We start from the raw sequence: 23,016 nt of genomic DNA on the forward strand, positions 1-23,016 counted from the left end.
ATTTCCAGTTATATTTGAATTGAGCTATTTTTTCTCTTCTAAATGATCAGTATATTATTATTTTTTCCATATGAAGTAATTTTCTTAACCACTCACTCTTTTTAAACTTCTCCCACAAAAATGGAAAAATGTTGAAAAGTCATTGGAACTAGTTTCCTATTTACTTAGAAACTAGATTCTGTAGGCCATATTTATAACTCCTGGTTTAAACATTTACATTTACTCACATGCCAGAGTCCTTTGATGACTAACTAAACATAAGAGTTTAAAAGCTTGAAGAACAGAAGATTTAGAAATAATTAACAATTTTGTGGCTTTATTTCTTCAGTATAGAATGTACGTGCAGAACTAATAGCAGATAAATATAGGAACTCTTACTTTGGGAATCCACAAAATGTGTATGTTCAAGGTTTCTTATTAATTAAGATGGATTTTAAGCATGCAGATAATGTTACAAATTAAATGTTTTAATTTCTTAACCATCTATTAATCTCTAATAAGGATACATCCATGGAAACTCCTTATTGGCACTGTAAGGGAAAATTCTTTCAGGAGTTTTCAATTTTATATTTGAAATTATGAGATTGAAAACTATGGGATCTTCATTAAATATAGGAAGATCAATTCTGAGTTTCTAGAACAATGATGAATTTGATTTTTTTTTTGGTGTTCTATATTTACCATTGCATTACAGTATAGTATTGCTGTACAAAGTAGATGGAGAGACTAATATTATTTTCATTTGTTAAATGAAAGAACATGCACAACGTATATGTGTGCATGACAAAGGCCTGATTTTGTGAATAAGCAATACAATTACATTCAGAGATAAGGACAGCATGTTTGATCAGGCCTTCCCCAAGGATTTATATAAAGAAGAAGCTAGGGTTGGACACTGACTTCAAATAAAAGATGCCTACTCTTTCTCAGAAGCCAAAAAATTTAAATATAATCTACCAAAAAAAAAGAGACTTATTTTTTCTGTTTGCAAAGTTAGAAAGCTAGAATAGGATCCTTTTTTCTTTTCTAATATAGACTTTCAGACTTAAATAAAACAGTTTTCTCCAATGGGAATAATTATGCAGGCAGACATTCTTTTATTTCTGTTCATCTGTGGCATAAAAGATAAGTCGGACTCCATTATTAGGACTCCCTTGTGCTGCTTAGGAAAAGGCCATTTATCTTTATCCATCTATCATCTAGCTATCTATCAATCTATCTATCTATCTATCATCTATCTACCTATCAATCATCTATCTATCTATCTATCTATCATCTATCTATCAATCTATCATCTATCTATCATCTATCTATCTATCAGTCTATCTATCATCTATCTATCTATCAATCTATCTGTCTATCATCTATCAATCTATCATCTATCTATCTATCAATCTATCATCTATCTATCAATCTTTCTATCATCTATCTATCTATCAATCTATCAATCTATCTAGCTAGCTATCAATCTATCTATCTATCTATCTATCTATCTATCATCTATCTATCTATCAATCAATCATCTATCAATCTATCTATCAATCATCTATCTATCAATCTATCTATCTCTCATCTATCTATCAATCAATCAATCTATCTATCAATCTATCTATCTATCATCTATCAATCTATCTATCTATCAATCTATCTATCTATCTATCATCTATCTATCTATCAATCAATCTATCTATCAATCTATCATCTATCTATCAATTTATCTATCATCTATCTATCTATCTATCATCTACCATCTATCTACCATCTATTACCTATTATCTCCTATTGTCTATGTATCTACAGTCTCTTTTGTGTTTATTTAATTAGCACCCATACCTGAAAATGACATAAAAGAAAATATGATCATAGAAAGTATATTTCTTTCATCATGTGACTGAAAAAAGTAATGCTTCTCTTCAGTATTTGTTAGTCTCTGTGCCTCTGTGCCATAGGGCACTTGACTGACAGTTTTGACTGACTCAGTTATTTAATTAAGGGAAATGACTGGCTTGAAACTAATTATTGTTTTGTAGTATCAAAGAAAGTCAATTTTCCTACTGGTTGAAATTTGTGCTTCTTTATCTTTAAAGCAAAAGGGCAGAGATAGAGTAGCCCTTCACAGGTAGAGATCAGAATCTTGGGTGGGGAGAGTAAGGGAAGCAGTTTGAAAAAACATCTTTGATAATTATCTTTGCTTCACTTTGTTTTCAGACATAATGTTAAATTTATTTTGAAATAAAAAAGTAACATTAAAGAAGAACATGTGAATTTTTTATTAAAAAGGAGAAAGGAAAAATGTGTGAAGGAAGAATGGAAAGAATATGATAACTGGTGAAGGTTTAGGATTCTTACAACCTCTAGAGGTGTAATCAAGGCTCAACCTATATATATATATATGTATATATATATATGTATTTTTTTTTTTTTTTTTTTTTAGTAAGCTCCCTGCCCAGTGTGGAGCCCAACAATGGTGCTTGAACTCACAACCCTGAGATAAAAATCCAAACTGAGATCAAGGGTCAGACACTTAACCCATTGAGCCACAGGACGCTCCTATCCTATATATATTTTTATGGCAAAGATTGTCATTACTGTCATTGTGTCCATTTTCTTCCCCATGTCTCCTTAACTGAAAATTCCACAGATATGCCTACATTACATCTAAATATCCTACCAGAGGACCTGAGTCACATGTGGGCCAGAGCTGGGATGGGAGAGTAGAACTTCTGAACATCCATTTTCGTTGTTATTGTTCCTGTGGCTTTTTCTTAGTTTGCATTTGAGGCAACATTAGCTTTTTTTAAACAGAACAATTTTAGGAGAGTGAAAAAGACATGGGAGCCCTCGTGTGTGTGTGTGTGTGTGTGTGTGTGTGCGCGCGCGTATGTGAATTTTTCATTACTTATTGACAAAAGCATACCTGGAGTTAATAATAGATACAGTTCAAACCTTAGCTCTTTTAGTAAGTCTTATTTTCAAGCTAAGTCATTGGTTTGGTTAGAATTTTGCAAATATTAAAAATTAAAATGTCAAATGGTAAATCACAGATAAAGAACATGGTAATGAATAATAGGGACAAATTGTTTAAACTCTTATGTAAAATTCGATAAGGTGTTTTACATAACTAATGAATTGACAAGGTCTTGTGGAGAAAACAGGTCCAGATGGCAAACATACGCAACGGATTTAGTCAAACAATTTTTTTGGCAAGAATAATATGAATTTTGTAATCAGTCAGGGGCCAATGAAATACAAAGATGAGTCTGGTTAATAATCTACAATTATTGGTTAAAGAGGTATATTAGTGCGAATTTCCCTCTGTTGGTCCTACCTTTTCTCTTCTATCAACCCCACAAGCCTTTGGCACAATGAAGTGGGTAACTTTTATTTCCCTACTCTTTCTCTTTAGCTCTGCTTATTCCAGGGGCGTGATTCGTCGAGAAACACGTAAGAGTTCTATTTTCCTATTGTTCAACTTCTACTTTATTTTCCTAGCGAGAGAAAATTTTAGAAAACCCTGCATCTTTAAAGAAGTGTTTTCCTTTAGCATTTATTTCTAGATGGTGATGATATTTTGTATTTGTGATCCCTCAGGAAGTTATTTTTTTTAAAAAAGATTTTATTTATTTATTTGAGAGAGACAGAGACAGAGAGAGAGAGAGAGAGCAGAGAGAGAGCACCAGCGGGGGATAGGCAGAGGGAGAGGGAGAAACAGACTCCCCGCTGAGCAGCCGGAACCCTGAGATCATGACCCGAGTTGGTGGCAGAGGCTTGACCGACTGAGCCACCCAGGCGCCCAGGAAGTTATCTTATTAATACATTTCTAACATCCTAGGTGAAAAAAAATGGTGAGAATTGATTCAGTAGCTGTAACTTCCTTCTGCACCTGAAGGAAATTAAACAGAGTGACTTAAACTTCACAGAATATAGTTGATGTTAGAATTCATAGCTCCACATTCCCAAAGTCTATCGCACCTTGATTTATAAAAAACAAAAACCTGTGTTATTCATCTTATAAATAGAACTTGTATTTATATTTTTCATTTCAGACTGTCCTCCCAGAAGCTGTTAGTAGACACCACAAGAGCATTAGCTCTTAACCAAGTTTGAATATAAAACCAAAAGTATTTAATGATTTTAATGATTTTTCAAATAGTATCATCACTGATTGAATAACTCATCTGTTTAAATGCAGAAGAAATAGTTCATCATCATCTCAAGATTTTCTATAGGGATCTGATGCCAATATTTTGGAGCAAATGAATACCTAAGTCACATGGAGAGAAACACAAAAAGTAACACCATAACTAAGTTGTTTTCTTCAGAATGTAAACAAATCTGTTTTGTTTTTTCTTTTTTCCTCTCCAGAACAGAGTGAGATTGCTCATCGGTACAACGATTTGGGAGAAGAACATTTCAGAGGCCTGTAAGTTAAAATACTGAACAGTCAAATTTAATGTTTCTAATAGTGTTGGTTATTACTCTGAAGTTCTTATAGTCCCTTGTCATCAGAGTCCAGCTTCTAGGACCATCCTATCCGATAGAATTTTCTGCATTGATGAAAATATTCTATATCAGTGCTGTTTGGTATGGTAGCCACTGGCCACATGTGGCTATTGAATACTTTAAATGTGGCAAGTGCAACTGAGGGACTGAAATTAAAGTTGCATTTAATTTTGATTTATGTAAATCTATGCAGCCAGGCTACTGGCTACCATATTGGACAGTGTAGCTCCAGAACTCTTCCATAACCTGCATGGTAAGAAAGACTTTAACATATGGTTCCTTTTGCAGCTCACTTACTAAATTCCTTTACCTAGTAAATAGGTCTGTGGTTTCTTGAGAGCATTTTAATATTTTTTAATCTAGTACAAAATGAGAAAACAGTTTAGTTTTTAAAGGTCAGTCTCATGCTACGGCCTGATTAAATGAGAGGTGTGTGTGTGTGGTTTTGTTTTTTTGTTTTAAATAGTCAAAGGGCCTATGTAATGTCCCTAGTCTTAATAATAAGATATATTTAGAATACATTTCTCTTGCCTGCTCTATGTTTGTGCATCTACTGACATGTGCACACATGTGTTTAAACATGGTGTAAAAACATGTCCTCTTTGCTCAGAAAGCCACATATGCCTGGTTAGGCTTCAGATAACAGCTGATATGAATAGACTTTCTGGCTAATAGTGAGGTGTATAAAATATAGAACATATACAGACAGTTTGTTGTCCAGCGTAGCCAGCTACTTTATATTAACATTTCACCATGTTACATTTTTCTTTTTTAAAAAAGACTTTATTTATTTGTTTGAGAGAGTGAGAGAGAGTGCACAAGTGGAAGGGAGGGGTAGAGGGAGAGGGAGAAGCGGGCTTCCCGCTGAGGAAGGAGCCGGATGTGGGGCTGGATCCCAGGACGCTGAGATCATGACCTGAGCTGAAGGCAGAAGCTTAACCGACTGAGCCACCCAGACGTCCCATGTTACATTTTTCTGTGTCCCTTGTTTCAGGGTGCTGGTTGCCTTTTCTCAGTATCTCCAGCAGTCCCCATTTGAAGATCATGTGAAATTAGCGAAGGAGGTGACTGAGTTTGCAAAAGGTTGTGCTGCTGACCAGTCAGGGGCCGACTGTGGCAAATCCCTTGTAAGTACATTCTGATTTTGAGTGTTATTTCTTCTTTCTGTAAGTAGTCCTGATTATTTCAAAGGAAAAACAATCCCACTTTTGTTTCCTCAATTATGAATTCGTAAGCAACTCTTCAACAGTGAGGGTAGCCGTTATTTCTTCTATGACAGAGATGTTCTAGCTATGCCCACAGTTTTAAAGACATTTCTTTATGAAGACCACACACAACAGTAACAGTGCATTTAAATGGAAATTTGTGATTTTTAAGTCTCTTTTTAAAATTTGAGGTTTGATTTCTTTTAATTGAGGCTAGCAGTGAGAGCGTGGTTTTTATCTTCCGGAGACACTCATCTGATTTCTGTGTTGATTTTGTTTCTTAGGTAAAATAATAGTACAGTTATATAGTCCTCATTTTAGGGATAGTTATATTTTTACATAGAATAAAAAATCAGGGCATTTATTCATTTTGAAGGACTTTGAAATTTTGGTATTTCCAGTAGGTGTTCAATTCAGGGAGAGGTTTATGTTTCTCTCACCACTCAAACCTGTATATACCTTTCCAGGGCAAGGCCAGGGTTTATGTATCACTGAAATCTTTCCCCCTCTTATTTCTTTCTCTCTATGTATCTCTCCCTTAAGATAGAATTGGTACTTTAACTCGATATTTTTAACAGTGTTACCGCTGTAAGTATGAATTTTAAAAAATATTTTTTTGGGGAAAATTAATAAATTCCATCTTCAGCAGTATATTTTCCCTGAAGATCCAATTACTCTCATAATAAAAGTTATTGGGGACAGGAAGAATACATTTAATGGAACGTGTTTTGAGGCAAATGTTTCTAGACTAAAAAAGATCTATATTTTAACATAATAAATAATATACAGTAAGTTGTGTTACTCCTCATTTTTGAATGGTACCTACTTAAAAGTTGGACCTTTTGGAAAGATGCAGATCAAATGAGAAACTCTCTGAATACTTTCTTCCCTAATGTGAATTCACCTGCAACTTAGAGGATTATTTTCCCTTGATTTTTTTTTAAAGATTTTTTTCTTTCTTTACATTTTTTATTGTTATGTTAATCACCGTACATCACATCATTAGTTTTTGATGTAGTGTTCCATGATTCATTGTTTGTGCATAACACGCAGTGCTCCATGCAGAACACGCCCTCCTCAATACCCATCACCAGGCCAACCCATCACCCCACCACCCCCCAGAACCCTCAGTTTGTTTCTCAGAGTCCATGGTTCGTCTCCCCCTCCGATTTAACACCCTTCATTCTTTCTTCCCCTCCTGCTATCTTCTTCTTTTTTATTTTTTTCTTAACATATATCGCATTATTTATTTCAGAGGTACAGATCTGTGATTCATCAGTCTTGCACAATTCACAGCGCTCACCATAGTACATACCCTCCCCAATGCCTATCACCCAGCCACCCGATCCCTCCCACCCCACCCCCACTCCAGCAACCCTCAGTTTGTTTCCTGAGATTAAGATTTTATTTATTTATTTGACAGAGAGAGACACACAGGGAGAGAGGGAACACAAGCAGGGGGAGTGGGTGAGGGAGAAGCAGGCTTCCCGCGGAGCAGGGAGCCGGATGCGGGGCTCGATCCCAGGACCCTGGGACCATGACCTGAGCCGAAGGCAGACGCATACCGACTGAGCCACCCAGGCGCTCGGATTATTTTATTTTATTTTATTTTTTTATCAGCTCTCCTAGATTATAGCGTGAGGTAGAAATAGGAGCCGTGTTCATTGCTGCCCTTGTGTTGCACCCACCCTAAGTAATCAGGTGATGGTCAGTTCTTACGAAAATCCCATGGATGGTCAAATCAAGGGAAACTCTAAACCTGAGAAAAAAGTGTACATGTACTTGAGTTCCCAACCAAGGCTTACCGATGCTTTCAATTTTTTATACTCTTCTTTGGGTACAAAGGAAATAAAATACCCCCCGGTGACCCGAAGCCTGCTCTCTCCCACCTAGCACACGCTCTTCGGAGACAGACTGTGTACCGTTGCCTCTCTTCGTGAAAAGTATGGCGACCTGGCTGACTGCTGTGAGAAACAGGAGCCTGAGAGAAATGAGTGCTTCCTGAGTCACAAAGACGATAACCCCGGCTTCCCTCCGCTGGTGACCCCGGAGCCGGACGCCATGTGCACCGCCTTTCAGGAAAATGAACAGAAGTTTCTGGGAAAGTAAGTCCTCAGATCTTTACGCTTCAGAATGAAAAACTAGGACAAAGGTCGAGACTTATTATAGCCAGTACTACAATAAAAAATATTCTCGACATTAAGGCCTAGAAGCGTTTGTTCTAATGACAGTTTTCAAAGCAGTAATATTTGATGCCGCAAAATTCTCCATGGTGAAAAGAATTGGACCCAAGATCTTTTGGAGTTCATTGAAACAGGATGTGATCTGTGTAAGAAAAACGGAGATGGGCCTGTGTTAAAATATGATGAAGATATGTATTTAGTTATTCTCAGAATTGATTTAATCTTAGTCAAAAACATTGCATCACCAAAGTTTATTTTATACCTATGTGTGTGTATATGTGTGTACATATATATAAAACATATATATGTATGTACACAATTTATATATAGAAGTTCAACCTTTCACTGACTTCTAGAATGACAAAGGCAAGGTCATCGTGTGCAAATTGAGATTAACTGGTAAATTAGATGAGAAGGTTGATTACAATGGTTCCCATACTACTGTTTGCCATAGAAAAGCGACTGCCTGTTTTTCTTTTTTGAAAATGTAGATACCTGTATGAAGTTGCCAGAAGACATCCTTACTTTTATGCCCCAGAACTCCTTTACTATGCTCAGCAATATAAACAAGTTTTTGCAGAATGCTGCCAAGCTGCTGATAAGGCTGCCTGCCTGACACCCAAGGTATTCCCCAGAAGAACAGGAGGAGCAATTCATCATCAAACCTCAGACTTTGAGCATCTTATGGCTAGATTTAGGGAATTCGTGCCTCTGATACAAAGTCCTTTACATGGTCAGAAAAAGCCTTCCTCCCTCTTCTAGGGAGTTTAGTGATGTTGGGGGAGTGGGTGGAGATAAATTATATGCAAAATTAAGAAGTCAGCAAAGTTATATTTTCTGGGATGTTAGTGGACTCTGTTCTTCCACATTTCCTGTCAGCTCCCTTTTCCTTGGCAATGTCTGCACTCCGGTTCTTAACTACCTAAGGGCTTCCACTAGGACCAGACTGATTTTGCTCCCCCTGCTTAGCAAAATAATTATTTGCCAATAGTGGGCACTTGGGAATTTAGGTGTAAATTAGCTCTTTAAATTTTAATTTGGCACAGTTTCATCTGAACTTATGAAGGGGTGTTTTGTATAGAATTTTCCTTTTCTAATTTTTCCAAAATCATTTCTTTTTGCAGATTGATGCTTTGAGGGAAAAAGTACTGGTTTCATCTGCCAAAGAAAGATTCAAGTGTGCCAGCCTCCAGAAATTCGGAGATAGAGCCTTCAAAGCATGGTATTTTAAACTTAGTTTGAATCTTTATAATGATGTAAATGGTTATGGTTCAGTTGACAAAAATGTACATTTATATGGCATTTTATGTGGTGCTTTTGCATACATCTTTCCGGTTGTTTTGAAGGTAGAAATTTAACAGTGGTGAAAATCAGAGCATCAGTGACAATTCCTCATTAATTTTTATCGTATTTTTTCTAGGTAGTCATAGAATTTAGAGGGTATCTTTTTTTGTCCTTCTAGGATGGGGATTTAAACTCCCACTTATTTAGAAAGACTAGACCTTATTCTAATGATCCACTCTTTTTATAGAGCAGTTGTCAGGGTCTTCTACTTAATTTTATTCCCCCAAACAACACCAATTATCTGGAAATGTTTGTTTTTTTATGTTCTGATAATTAAATTTAGCCATCAGGGTTAGTTCTCCTTTTCTCATAGCTCTAGCTTTGTGGTTAATCCCTTGGTTTTGTCTAGGTCTCTGTTTTTATATTACTTAGCTGGTTCTAGGAGCATCCTTGAATTTCTAAGCCAAGAAAAATCCCCTCCCCTCCCCTCACTTGCTAGTCAACAATGAATCCACAGCAACAGGAGGTAAAATGAAAATAGTAGACATCCTGTAAACTCTCTAGAAACCATAGTTGGAGTTATCTTTGCCTGCCATCCCTACCCCCTACACCACCACCAAGATCAACTACCTAAATCAGTAAACAAAACAACCCCAACATGAAATGATATGCGGTTAAACAGGCTGTGATTGGTTTGCGGGAAGAAGAAGCTTTGATCTGATTAGGAGACGCTGACATGATTTGGGAAAGCATGTGGATTTTAGCCTTTTCCATGTTGTCAGAAAGCTTAGATGCTGTGCTGGATCAATGTCTTGGTTTCAGTTTATAAAAGGCTTTCATATGGATTAACTAATTTAATCCTCACATCAGTCCTGCAGTTTAGCATGCTGTTGTGACCAAGTAGAAGCTGAGGGTCAGAAAGGCTAAGTAACTTGCCTAGTGTCCCAGTGCTAATGAGTGATAAAGCCAGATCTAGAAGCCAGGTCTGGGTTCTAAACCTGATGGCTCTCCACATGTTGCCTCTTTTTGAATCTGTCTTTGATTTCCACTTTTATGAATCGCTGGCCTTCTATCCACCACACACACTCTTACAATGGCTAATTCTGCCCTAAGGAAACATTTTACCCTCAGATAACCATACGGTTCAGAACTAGCAGTAAAGTGAGGACAAATAATTTCACAAATTATATCTATATGCTATTTTGTCCTGAATTTTCGTGTTATAAGTACTATTTTCCTAATGCTTTGACATAAAATATTGCGTGTTAATCACGTTTTCATGGAGGAATTTTCTTTTTAGGTCGGTAGCTCGCATGAGCCAGAAATTTCCCAAAGCTGACTTTGCAGAAGTTACCAAGTTGGTGACAGATCTTACCAAAATCCACAAGGAATGCTGCCATGGTGACCTGCTTGAATGTGCAGATGACAGGGTAAAGAATCTGCAGTATGCTCTGTAGTAACTTACATGCTTCAGTTGGTAGGATGAATTTGCTTAGTATTATCCCCGAAGCCCACAGTGGGTTGAGATTGTATGCTATGCCCAATCTGCTTACTTCTTTCCCTGCTTTGTGGTACTTTTTTTTAACCTGGCTATCCCATTCACTAAATGATCTGACAAACACATTCACTAATTTGTAACCCTTTCAGTCATATTGTGAGGACAAAGGCTTACACTGAAGTAGGATGGCTGCTACAGAAGGCGATTTCTAAGAAGACATTTTTGGGAGGTGGGTGGAGTTGGAGAAGGGCTTCTATCTGAAGAGATCTTGGGAAATTATGTAGTTCCCCGCCCCCTTTATATTCTCTCTCAGTTAACCATCTGTGTTAACTAGACACATATTTAGCATGATATCACTTTTCTCCAAACTTAAAAATATGACCAAATACCAGCATCTTAATCTCTCAGGATACTTTCTGGAAAATTTAAGGCAAAGATTTTACATGTGTAAGTAGGGCCGGTGACTATGGTCTTGACTAATTTTTCAAAGATCTCTCACATTTTATTTAGTTATTTGGTTTCAAAATGCCTGAAAGGACTATTTGGAAAAATAGTACTGAGTTTTAATTTAGAAACTTAAGTGCCTTGACAGTCGAAACACAAAATTAATAATAACCGAGATGGGTCCCTGTTACTGACCATTTTTTGTAATTAAGTGGAAATATTTTAGAGACTAGAGACTCATCTCTAGTCTTAGGAACATGGACTGAAAGTAGTTATAGAAGTCATGTTTTATGTGTGTGGTCTTAGAATACAATAAACATGTTTTGCCAACATAATAAAGGTCTGGGAAGAAAGTGCGGTGATGTCAATTTACGTTGAAAAATTTTTATCAACTCGCTTATAGGCGGATCTGGCCAAGTATATGTGTGAAAATCAGGATTCAATCTCCACTAAAATGAAGGAATGCTGTGATAAGCCTTTGTTGGAAAAATCCCACTGCCTCACTGAGGTGGAAAGAGATGAGTTGCCCGGTGACCTGTCCCCGTTAGCTGCTGACTTTGTTGAAGATAAGGAGGTTTGCAAAAACTATCAGGAGGCAAAAGATGTGTTCCTGGGCACGTAAGTGGATAAGGAATAATCCTTCCATAGCTTTTATATGGCCTCAGGATTCAGGAAGATAAACTAGGCTTTCCTTTGACACTGCTACAATTTCCATGTGGTTTACATGCTTCTCTATCCTTCTCTCTCCTAGCTTTTAAATTTTGGGGGAAAAATTAATTAGTTAAAAAATTATTATAAACTAATACATGCTTATGGCAAAAACTCAATCAGTAGAGAAGAGACTAGAGAAGGGAAGAGAAGAGATAAAAGTTTTATCTTTATTCCTACCACATTCATTTTCTCCTTAGGGATATTTCTGGAAATACCTCTAGGAACATTTTGTGTATACATAAATTATAGACATATTATTCATTCACTTATTCATTCAAAGAATGAACTTACTACAATAGATATGTGTGAATATATGTAATACATCTTTATATCTCTGTATTTCTGAATCTATTTACCTGCCATTTATCTATCTATATAAGGAAGTATAAGAGGAAGTATGCAGTCTGCTACCAGGTGCTTCATAGTTGGTTGAGCAGACCAGGAGTACAGTAGCATGGCAGGGCAGCATGAAATTAAGTGACAAAATAAGTGATTATATATAGTCAGTAAGTGTGGTGATAAACTTTGCATTTTTATTGTTGGATTATAATAGTGTAATGTGCCCTAATATATTTTACATAATTGTGTACCCTTCAAGATTTCACTCCTACAAAGAGGAGAAAGAACAATTCAAGAATTCATCTCTATTTATCTATCAGAACCCTTTTGAGGTATAGTCCAAATTATAAAAAAATATACATAATAATAACAGGTGTCACTCATCAAACATTTAATACATGCCAGACAGCGTGTGCTTTGCATAGATTACGTCATGTATTTCCCACAAACCACCTTATGAGATAGGTACTGTTATTATTCACGTTCTACAGAGAAGGCAACTAAGGCTGTGATGGTTCTAGTAAGTTGCTTAAGGTGATATAGTAAACTGAGTGGCAAAGGCAGGATTTGAATGCAGGTAGCTTTAATTCTGAACTGCATCCCTTTAGCCACTAATCTTCCCTGCATGGGGTCTAGTCAAATTCAGACCTGTGGGAGATGAGTTAGTCTTGAGGTGAGTTATGTGATCTTTCTTGCTCATTTACCCAACGAAATCTATTTTATTTTCATCTGAATTAGGTTTTTGTATGAATACTCAAGAAGGCATCCTGAGTACGCGATCTCTTTGCTGTTGAGACTTGCCAAGGAATATGAAGCCACTCTGGAGAAGTGTTGTGCCACCGATGATCCTCCTAGTTGCTATGGCAAAGTGGTAGGTTTCTTAAAGGGAAACAGTGTAGCACTCCGGCAGATGATCCTTTTTTTTTTAAAATTTTATTTTATTATGTTATGTTAGTCACCATACATTACATCATTAGTTTTTATGTAGTGATCCACGATTCATTGTTTTCGTATAACACCCAGTGCTCCATGCAGTACGTGCCCTCTTTAATACCCATCACAGGGCTATCCCATCCCCCAATGCCCTCCCCTCTAAAACCCTCAGTTTTAATAATGAGAAAGAAAAGTAACCCAAGAATGTGAATTGCTACATAGTGCAATTTAGATCTTTTCTTGACATGGTTTCAATCCTGTACTCTTAAACCTTACAGGAAAAAATAGCTTTAGATGGAATGGTTAGTAAGACCTAAAAGAGTCTAGAAAGGAAAGATCTGAAGGGAGCAATCTCTAATTTCACAAAATCTTGACCATGCCTTTTCTCTTTTTTACACTCCTGAGGACAAAATAAGACAAATTGAAATGTTAGTTAAGAGACTTAACTTAGATATAAAGTTAACCAGATTCCAAGATTTATCAAATATCAAGAATTAGCATCTTAAGGAAGATTGTGAAATCTATTCATTTAGAATATTTTCAAATTTCTGGGAAAAAGTGTAGGAATTGCTTTATAAGTCATTAAGGAGAGGAAACCTTGAGGATTTTTGCCATATTTAGCTATGCTTGAAGAGGATTTTAACATGTTTAAGATATTTAGCACTCCTGGCATATATAGTGGTTTCCAAACTTCAGAATCACAGGAAAGTCATTCTTTCCTCTCTCAAGAACCTACTATATGTCAGGCACCAGACTAGAGCCGATGACCAAGGTAAAATCTCTTATCTCAGGGAGCTCAGAATCCAACTGGAGAGAGGGCTTAATAATAATGATATAATCATAGTCATCATTTATTAAGCTTTCATGAACTGCCAGGCACTGTTTTAATTTCATTAGCTCAGGTGGTTTGTAGAACAATTTTTGAGGTGAGTACCATCTTTATCCCCATTTTCTTTCTTTCTTTTTCTTTTCTCCCTTCTTTTTTGTTAATCCCCATTTTAGCAGTGATGGTTCTGCAGCTTGGAGATAGGAGGTATAATTGCACAATTAGAAAATGAGTCGGATGGCCCGGCTCGAACACCAGCAGTCGCACTCCAGAGTCTGAGTAGTCTTAATCTCTTATACTATACACCCTTGCCAAATAAAATAAACAGTTTGGACATATTATGATAGATATGGCATCAAAGACCTAATTACAAGACTTTGGGCAGAAAGGAGGGAGGAGATCTCATTCTAGCTAGAGTGGTGAAAAAGAACCTGCTTGTGGTCCTTGGGTGGAATTCTGTCAACACAATTCTTTTATCTTTCAGCTTGATGAATTTAAACCTCTTGTGGAAGAGCCTCAGAATTTAGTCAAAACAAACTGTGAACTTTTTGAAAAACTTGGAGAGTATGGCTTCCAAAATGCGTAAGTATTTTGTTTATCAGCTGATTTTTTTCTTGATCAATTTGTAATTATTTAAGACAATATATATACCACCTATCATAGAAATTTTAATCATGAAAATACAGTATATACTTCTAATCTCTCTCCATCAAGAAAGACTAGAGAGGGAGAAATAAAATGGTTAATGGGTTGGAGAGGCCTATATTTGAGTGCAGGTTAAAAAATTGGCCTCTTGAGATCAGAAAGGACAATAGCAAATCGTGGAATGTAGGAACTGAGGATGCCCCTTGAAGGTTAAGGAATAATTTGTGGGCAAACAAAATGCAGCAATGCTTTAAAAAGGAGGAAATGGTAGGCTTTGAATAATAGTAGCTCAAGAAGGAATATATAAGCTGACAGACAAATCCTGATCCACATAGAGTCTTATCTATGGAAGGAAAGATAAGAGACACATCACTCAGTAGATATTTATTGTTTGGTTTAAATATGTTATCACTCTTCTAACTATGTGTGCTAGGGATGACAATAGTGAACCAGATATTGTCTCTTCCCTTGAGTAAATTGTAGTCACACATGACTTTCGGTGGTGATTGGAATTCTTAGTTTGTGATTATTACGTGCTAGATACCATGCCAGGTTGATTGCATACTTTATTTTAATTTAATACTTGCACCATCCCTATGAGTCAGATATACTTATTCCTGTTTTATAGATGAAAAAACTTATACATACCTTTCAAATTTAGCATGGTGTTGATATATATTAAGACCTCAGTAGGTTTTGTGGAAAGAAAGAAGCAATAAATAAATATATTAATGTCACTGAATTATAATAAGTCACTTTCCTAAGATGATACAGCACAGGTGGAAACAAAGATAAGCTTAACTAGTTACTCAGGACAAGGTCTTCCCCCATACCATTCAACCAACCTGGAGACAAAGGTAATTTTATGGATGGAAAGTCATTTTAGTTAATTTTGCCTAAGTGTTCTCTGCTTGACCTACTATGTTAGAGAAAGACAGTTTCTTGCCTGGCTGAAAACACATGAACTATTTTGTTACAGGCTCTTAGTTCGTTACACCAAAAAAGTACCCCAGGTGTCAACTCCAACTATCGTGGAGGTCTCAAGAAAACTAGGAAAAGTGGGCACCAGGTGTTGTAAGAAACCTGAATCGGAAAGAATGCCCTGTGCTGAAGACTATGTGAGTCATTTAAGTATAATAAGTGAATAATGATGAATTTTTGCCTTTAGATAAGGACAAAGCTAACTTTCAGAAACAGGGGTGAACTAACATGTGTGTGCATGCACATGTGTGTGTGTATTTGGTAGTGGCAGCCAGGACTTGGTCACCTATATTATCTTGAATGAGGATTTGTATAAGATCCCCAAAATAATAAATTGACAAAAATTCCATGAGTTTTCAATGTTTCATCCTGGCATTTAAAAAACTTTCATATTCTTTGAGGTCTTTTAAAAATATGTGTCCATATAAGACTGTTTCATTCCCACTCCAATACATATCTCAGGACTCACGTCAAATTATTTCAATCAATTATTTTCTCAAGGGAACTATTATTAAAATGTAGACATAAAGAGAAAATACTTTAAAAAGTCCCTCATTATCTGTAGTTCTAAAGTGAAGCAAATAACTTCCTCAAATCAACCTTGGATTCAATCTTGCTAGTTAAAATATAACACGTCTTTTGGTCCATTGGAAAGTAGGAGTTCATGGAAAACTTTTATTATGCTTCTTTTGAGTGTCTGCTCTCCCACCTGTCCTTTAGCTGTCCGTGGTCCTGAACCGGTTGTGCGTGTTGCACGAGAAGACCCCAGTGAGCGAGAGAGTCACCAAATGCTGCACAGAATCCTTGGTGAACAGACGACCATGCTTTTCTGCCCTGGATGTTGATGAGGCATACGTTCCCAAAGAGTTTAATGCTGAAACATTCACCTTCCATGCAGACTTATGCACACTTCCTGAGGCTGAGAAACAAATCAAGAAACAATCGTGAGTACTATTTCATTACTGTAAGCTTTAGAGTCTTGAGAGTGAGAATTGTAAGTTGAAATGAGTAACTTTTTCTGAAGTAGTGATTATATTCTTTAGAAAATAGTATTTAAGTATTAAGTATTGGTGTTAGTAAGCTGATAAAAATGTCAAGAACAAAATGGATAACTTTTTGTTTTCTTAGTAAAAAACCTCTATATTATAATATTGCCTACAAATCATTCAGAATAATCTTGAGGACAAAAGCTATAGTAGAATAATGTCTTAAGATAAGTCCAGTAGAAAAAGATGAAGAATTAACTGATGCATTTGTGCAAATAGCAACTTAGTTAGTAGAAATCATAGGAGAATTTATTTCTAGGCATGAATGGTTATTTTAAGTTTGTTCTGTGGCAACCCACAGGCAAGGCAAATCCTCAACATATAACTTTTAAGAATGGAACTTGGATGAAAAACACCTAGAAAAATGAGTTCTGAGGCTTGACACCCTATTGCTGTCACAGGGGTTAGGAATGCATGAAATTTAGCACCATAAAGTTGTTATCATCTCAGGGATTTTAATCATAGCCATAGACTTGTGAGTAATATTGCAAAACCCCCTCTCCCTCTAGCACTATTATCTCTGTGAATGTCAATGAAAGAAAACCACCAGCTCCCATAAATTTGGATAGTTTTATTACCTATGGCCTCCCCAGTATTAACTATTGGGGAAATTTCACAGACCAAATATAAAGACTCTCAGGTTAGAAATTTTTTAATGGAGTCCAACAAGATAATCAAGCTTTTAAGGATCAGTTTTAGCTCTTAAATGACTAAAAATTCAATTCAATGTGGTATAACTCTTTTTTTCTTTTTAATATGGCATAATTTCTAAAATCTGAATAATGTACAAATACAATGACATCCTTTCCAGAGACTTACCGAAAAGAGATCTATTGATTTATTGAGACTTATTGGTACTAGAGATGTTGAGCAATTTACATTGATTATCTCCTTTGATCCTTCCACCAACCCTATGAAGGTGACTTTTATTCTCCTCATTATGAAGATGAGAATATTAAAGCTTTTAGTGGTAAGCCTGGGCCTCAAGCTCTGAGTCGCCTGGCCAAGACTCATAATCTTCAACAATACTACTACTGTCTTTACCATCTCCACTTCTCTTTTTCATTTTTTTAAAAAGATTGAAGTGTAGTTGACATGCAATGTTAAATTAGTTTCAGGTGTACAACATAGTGGTGTGACAAGTCTATACCTTATGCTGTGCTCACCACAAGTGTAGCTGCCATCCATCAGCATACAATGGGATTACAGTACCACTGTATGGTACTATGCTGTGTCTTTTAATCCAGAGGTTTACTCATTCCATTACTTTCTTTACGTAAATAAACTTTTTTTCTGACTTTTGTTGTCATTGTTTTGTTTTCATTCAAATGCAGTGCACTTGTTGAGCTGGTGAAACACAAGCCCAAAGCAACTGAGGAACAACTGAAAACTGTTATGGGGGATTTCGGAGCCTTTGTAGAGAAGTGCTGTGCAGCTGAAGACAAAGAGGCCTGCTTTGCTGAGGAGGTACTGGAGCCTCTTCATTGCAATATGGCTCATTTCCTTTCTTGTCGCCTTTGATCGGACCAGGGCTTAGGGGTTTATATATCTGAAGAACACTCTGTACATTCCAGACCAGAATCTTTTTCCACATACAAAATTATCTGACGAAATTACTTAAATAGCTCTCTCTCTCTCTCTTTTTTTATCTCCTGCTGCACTAGAGTATATTAGTAAATCTTCATAGTATTTGCTCTGTTTCCAAAGTTGTGATGTTTATGAATATAGATGGAAATATTTGTAAGGCTCAAGTCTTTGAGCCAAACATTAATTTATTGAAACCTGTTCTTGAAAAATGCTGGTTTGTGATTTGGTTGAATCTGAGTTTGATTTTATAGGTTAATGAGGGAAGTTTATATTTAAATGTCTGAATCATTTATTATTCCCTCTATGACTTGAGGGTAATGTTTTTATTCCTTTGGGAACAATGGGTGTCAGTAAGCTTCCTTGTAGAGATTCTAGTACTAAACTGGAATTAAAGAATGTGATTCATGTAAAATTAGTTTGTAATTACAAATGGCTGTATAAGTATCAACTTTTTATCCTAATAGTAATGCTAATATTTTCCCCAAATCTGTCATTTCTCGGTATTCAGGGTCCAAAACTTGTTGCCACAGCTCAAGCTGCCTTAGCCTAAAAGAACACCATCAGAAGCATCTCAGGTAACTATACTTTGGATTTTTGTTTTAAAAAAGTAATTATAATAGTTACCATTAAAATAGCAAAGGTTGACCAATCATTTACCAAGAGCCATATAGACCAGTGCCAATCACTGTTCTAAGAACTTTATATGTATTAATTTATTTAATTCTCAAAAGAGTTGCCTAAGTTGAGTGTCATTATTTTTCCCATTTTTCAGATGAGAACATGAAGGCACAGATAGACGTGAGTTCCATAATTTACCCAAGGACCACCCAGCTCGTGAGGGGTGGAGCCACAATTTAAAATTCAAACCAAAGCTTGAGAGTTAACCAGTGTCCTGTTCTGACCTAACGTGACACAGTAGACAGAATCATTCAACTGAGCAATGGCTTAACAGTGAGGTTTCTAGGTATTAGGCTGGACCATATGAAAGTGCATTTTTTAAGGTAAAAAACGGTTGAATAGCAATGATTTCACACGGTTCAATCCAACAGCCCAGTAACAAATTAATTTCATTGGAGAGTATGACAGATCTGCCTTATGTGAACCTGCACTTTATAGTGAATAACTTGCTCCTGAGGCCCACTTTAAAATTTAAATGTTTGAACATAAACATGTTTCACCCATTTTGGTTGTAATATTTTGTGGGAAATTAAAAAAGATAGTATCAATTCTCTTTTTTAAAACAAATTGTCCGACTATTTTCTAGCATGAATTATTTTCATATTTTCCGAACTATGAGGTCTGTTCCCACTATGAAGTTTTCACTTACTCTTTGCCCACCTGATAATACCTACAAATTGTGCATTCAAGTGAGGAAGCAACTTCGTATCTCCTGTAAATTTGATCTTTTCAAAATGTGATTTGTTTTCATCCTAAATGGCAAGATTTTCTTCTGAAAGGTCTAAATTTGAGAGACACTTGTTTTATTGGTAATTAATTTAGGTAAGAAGTAGGTGTTAGGCAAGTGACTCTGAGGAGTGATGATGAAAAGCTTGGGACTTTGAAGTCTGAGGAGCTGATGACATCAGTGACAAAGAGAGGACTTGACAATATTATTGATGTGTCCTCTCCCCCAGCCCAACAGAAGAATTCAGAGTCCAGGACAGGCTGAATGATCTTCTTTGGTGGAAATTGCAGGAAGACAATCTAAGCAATTCAACATTCATTTGAATAGATTTCAAAAACTCATACCATTTTACAAACAGTACTTATATTTGTCTTTTTGTCTTTCAGCCTGCCCTGAGAATAAGAGAAAGAAAGAGAAATGAAGACCTAGAACTTATTCATCTGTTTTTCTTTTCTGTTGGTATAAAACCAACCCTCTGTCTAAAGAACACAAATTTCTTTAAACATTTTGCTCTTTTCTCTGTGCTGTAATTAATAAAAAATGAAAAGAATCTAATATTATTGTCCAGGACTGTTATTTTTCACAGATGTATTGCCATCCTGGAAATTTTGTAGGTTCTGTGAATGTCCCACTGTTCTCTCTTTTCCCACTTCTGTCTAGTTCTTTAGGGGCTAGTTGATTAAAAGAAACATTAATGATCTTCTGAGTTATGGATCATAAACATGCAAAGGAATATTTTAACATTATCATAATTCTGATAAAAGAATGAAAACAGGTATAGGCTTTTCCTTGCTAAGGACTAAGAAATATGAGGGACAAAGAGGGTAGAGATGATTGTAAGGATGGTTAATTGAACTGGAAAAAAAAAACTGAGCCTCAAAAAAATGTAAGGCAGTTTAGGATGGCAATACACGAACAGTGTAAGAAGCTTAACCAGGTTGGAGAAGCCTTGTTGGAGGAGGGAATCAGGAGATCTGGATGAAGGTACAATAGAGAGTGCGCAAGATATAGAGGACTGAGGGAGCTCAAGAGTTGGCACGTAAAGTGTTCTTGTAAGAACTGAGATGTTACACTCAAAACTGAGCCTCTTGTCCCTGTTCCCAGAGGTAACCACTGATATCAGACAATTATGTATGAATTTACATACCTAAAGTCATTTATAGCCTTATTAATTTGTGTACTTTAGAAATTTTTATAGAATTGGTTTCATATGTACCTGCCATTGACAACCTGCTTATTTTCCCCTAATAATGATGCTTTATAGTTTCATTTTAGGTATGATGCTTGCAAAAGATTTTGGTACTGAGTTAAAAAAGTCTCCTTCCATTTTTGGAATGTTGCATCCCCCAGGCCCCCAACCCCCTAACCCTACCCATTCCCACCCGCCACCCACTTTAACCTCTCATCGCTGACTATATCAAATACTTTTCCACATTGGATGCAATCATCACAAAGGTGGGAGGGATTCTGGAAGGGGAGAAGTGGAGATGGTAGGCACTGGCTCATCAAAGACCCTGGAGACAGATCTAGAAAATTTTGAGTAAGATGTTTTCACAGAACTGGACCCACACAGGACCAGGTCTGGGTTCCCTGTCTGGATGGCATTGTCACTCAGCCAGCAAAGGGGGACTTAAAACTTTTGGAGAAAGATGCTCCAAAACATAAAACTCTCAGAGTTCAGCTTCCCTGCTTCCTGAGGGGTCAGATTCCCCTGGGGAGCTCAGACATTTGAGTCTGAGTGGTCTAGGAGCCCAAGGCCTGCTCTACATCTGGCAGGGCAGCCTGGCAAGCACATTATTCTGGCTGGGTGGCTGTTGCAGTATGCCTTTGCTGCACAGTGCAGAAATTTGGGCCACCAGAATGGCGCAGACACACTAATGAGTGAGTGTGTGTGTGTGTGTGTGTGTGTGTGTGTGTGTGAGAGAGAGAGAGAGAGAGAGAGAGAGAGAGAGAGAAATGCTCTTCTCTTCCTTTCATATGAAGGAGCACATGATATTCATATGATTTATTGCCAGGGATGTTAGGATTGAGCACTGGTTAAGGTAGTGTTTGCCAGGTTTTTCCACTCTAAAGTTACCATTTTTCCCTTTCCATACTCTATTTTTGGAAGCCAGTCACTAAATCTAGCTTATATTCAAACTGAGGGAGGGAGAGGATGAAGTTCCACGAAGGGGGAGTGTTGACATATATTATTTAGAATCCTTCTGTAGGAAAGATTTGTCACATCACTCCATTTATTTATTTATTTATTTATTTATTTATTTATTTATTTATCTATTCATTCATTCATTCATTCATTCACTTTATATTAGTATGAATTCATGTATATTTACTTTGTACTTTGGGTTATAATTCAATGCTACATAATGTATTTTTTTGCTCAAATTATTTCAGCTTTGGCCTTTGTGAGTGCTTTTAGTTTGGCTTCTGTGTCCCTCTGACCTGCCCCCCATATTTTGTTTCTTGGGCACTTCTTCACTTTCTGGCACTTTGAGATGATCCAAGCTCATCTTGTTATTTTCCCTTCCCCAGACCTGGAAACAGCCATTTCTTCAAGGAGCTCTGGTTCTATTGAATAGATAATGGTATTTAAACAATAATCTGAGCACTGTTGTACTTGTTAATGAGGTCTCACTGCTTCTAGACTCTTTCAGGGAAGAGAGCTAAGAAATGTGGGTTTGTGTATTAACCCATGTACACACACATACCTGTAATTATTCTGTATCATCTATCTCTCTATCTATCTATCTATCTATCTATCTATCTATCTATCTATCTAGAATTCATACTGATGTCTCTGACTATTCCCAGAACACAAAGTTCATCCAACCTTTCCCTTTTTTTAAAGATTTTATTTATTTATTTGACAGAGAGAGACACAGCGAGAGAGGGAACACAAGCAGGGGGAGTGGGAGAGGGAGAAGCAGGCTTCCTGATGAGCAGGGAGCCCGATGTGGGACCCGATCCCAGGACTTGGGATCATGACCTGAGCCGAAGGCAGACGCTTAACGACCGAGACACCCAGGCATCCCTCAAGACTTCCTTTCTTGCATATTTATTACTTCCCTTTTTGATAGTGAGAAACTTGGCTCCCATTACCTACCATGCATGTACTTATTTATTCAACCCCAGAATACAAAATTATTGACCCATACCTCCATATAAAACAAATTTACCAACTAGAGTACGGTGTCTATATGTCTTATAATTTCCAGTCAAAACCCTATTTTTCAAAGTCACTTAGTTCCATTTTTCTCCTACCTTCTTCAGTGAGGTTGTGACTGGCGAGTTTTGGGTGACTCACTCACTCACACTGGACACAAGATGAATATAGGGTCTGGGAGGTTGACTGATTTTTGGCTTGAGCTGCATGCATGGGCTTATCCAGCAGATTTTTCCTGTATGTGTTCCAATAGGATAGCCTCT

At 36.7% G+C, this 23,016-nt stretch overlaps 1 protein-coding gene across 1 annotated transcript; it reads left to right on the top strand.

Annotated features, from left to right (window-relative positions):
* The first annotated feature begins 3,297 nt into the window (after positions 1–3,297).
* On the top strand, positions 3,298–20,145 carry ALB (albumin). The gene is made up of 15 exons (XM_025887280.2): positions 3,298–3,444; positions 4,366–4,423; positions 5,498–5,630; positions 7,602–7,813; positions 8,383–8,515; positions 9,016–9,113; positions 10,476–10,605; positions 11,521–11,735; positions 12,906–13,038; positions 14,411–14,508; positions 15,551–15,689; positions 16,273–16,496; positions 17,933–18,065; positions 18,694–18,760; positions 19,977–20,145. Exons 1-14 carry the CDS (start codon positions 3,366–3,368, stop codon positions 18,733–18,735), a joined length of 1,827 nt encoding a protein of 608 aa, XP_025743065.1. The 5' UTR covers positions 3,298–3,365; the 3' UTR covers positions 18,736–18,760; positions 19,977–20,145.
* Positions 20,146–23,016: the final 2,871 nt, after the last annotated feature.

The sequence above is a fragment of the Callorhinus ursinus genome, unplaced genomic scaffold (assembly GCF_003265705.2).
Source record: "Callorhinus ursinus isolate GAN/ISIS: 27379988/994484 unplaced genomic scaffold, GSC_fseal_2.0 scaffold4, whole genome shotgun sequence".
NCBI classification, from domain to species: Eukaryota; Metazoa; Chordata; class Mammalia; order Carnivora; family Otariidae; genus Callorhinus; species Callorhinus ursinus.

Excerpts from the sequence above, each read along its gene's own strand:
- ALB (XM_025887280.2), top strand. The coding sequence starts at position 3,366 with ATGAAGTGGGTAACTTTTATTTCCCTACTCTTTCTCTTTAGCTCTGCT. Across the intron at positions 7,814-8,382 it reads GAACAGAAGTTTCTGGGAAA|ATACCTGTATGAAGTTGCCA; the intron begins GTAAGTCCTCAG and ends TTGAAAATGTAG. Across the intron at positions 10,606-11,520 it reads TTGAATGTGCAGATGACAGG|GCGGATCTGGCCAAGTATAT; the intron begins GTAAAGAATCTG and ends ACTCGCTTATAG.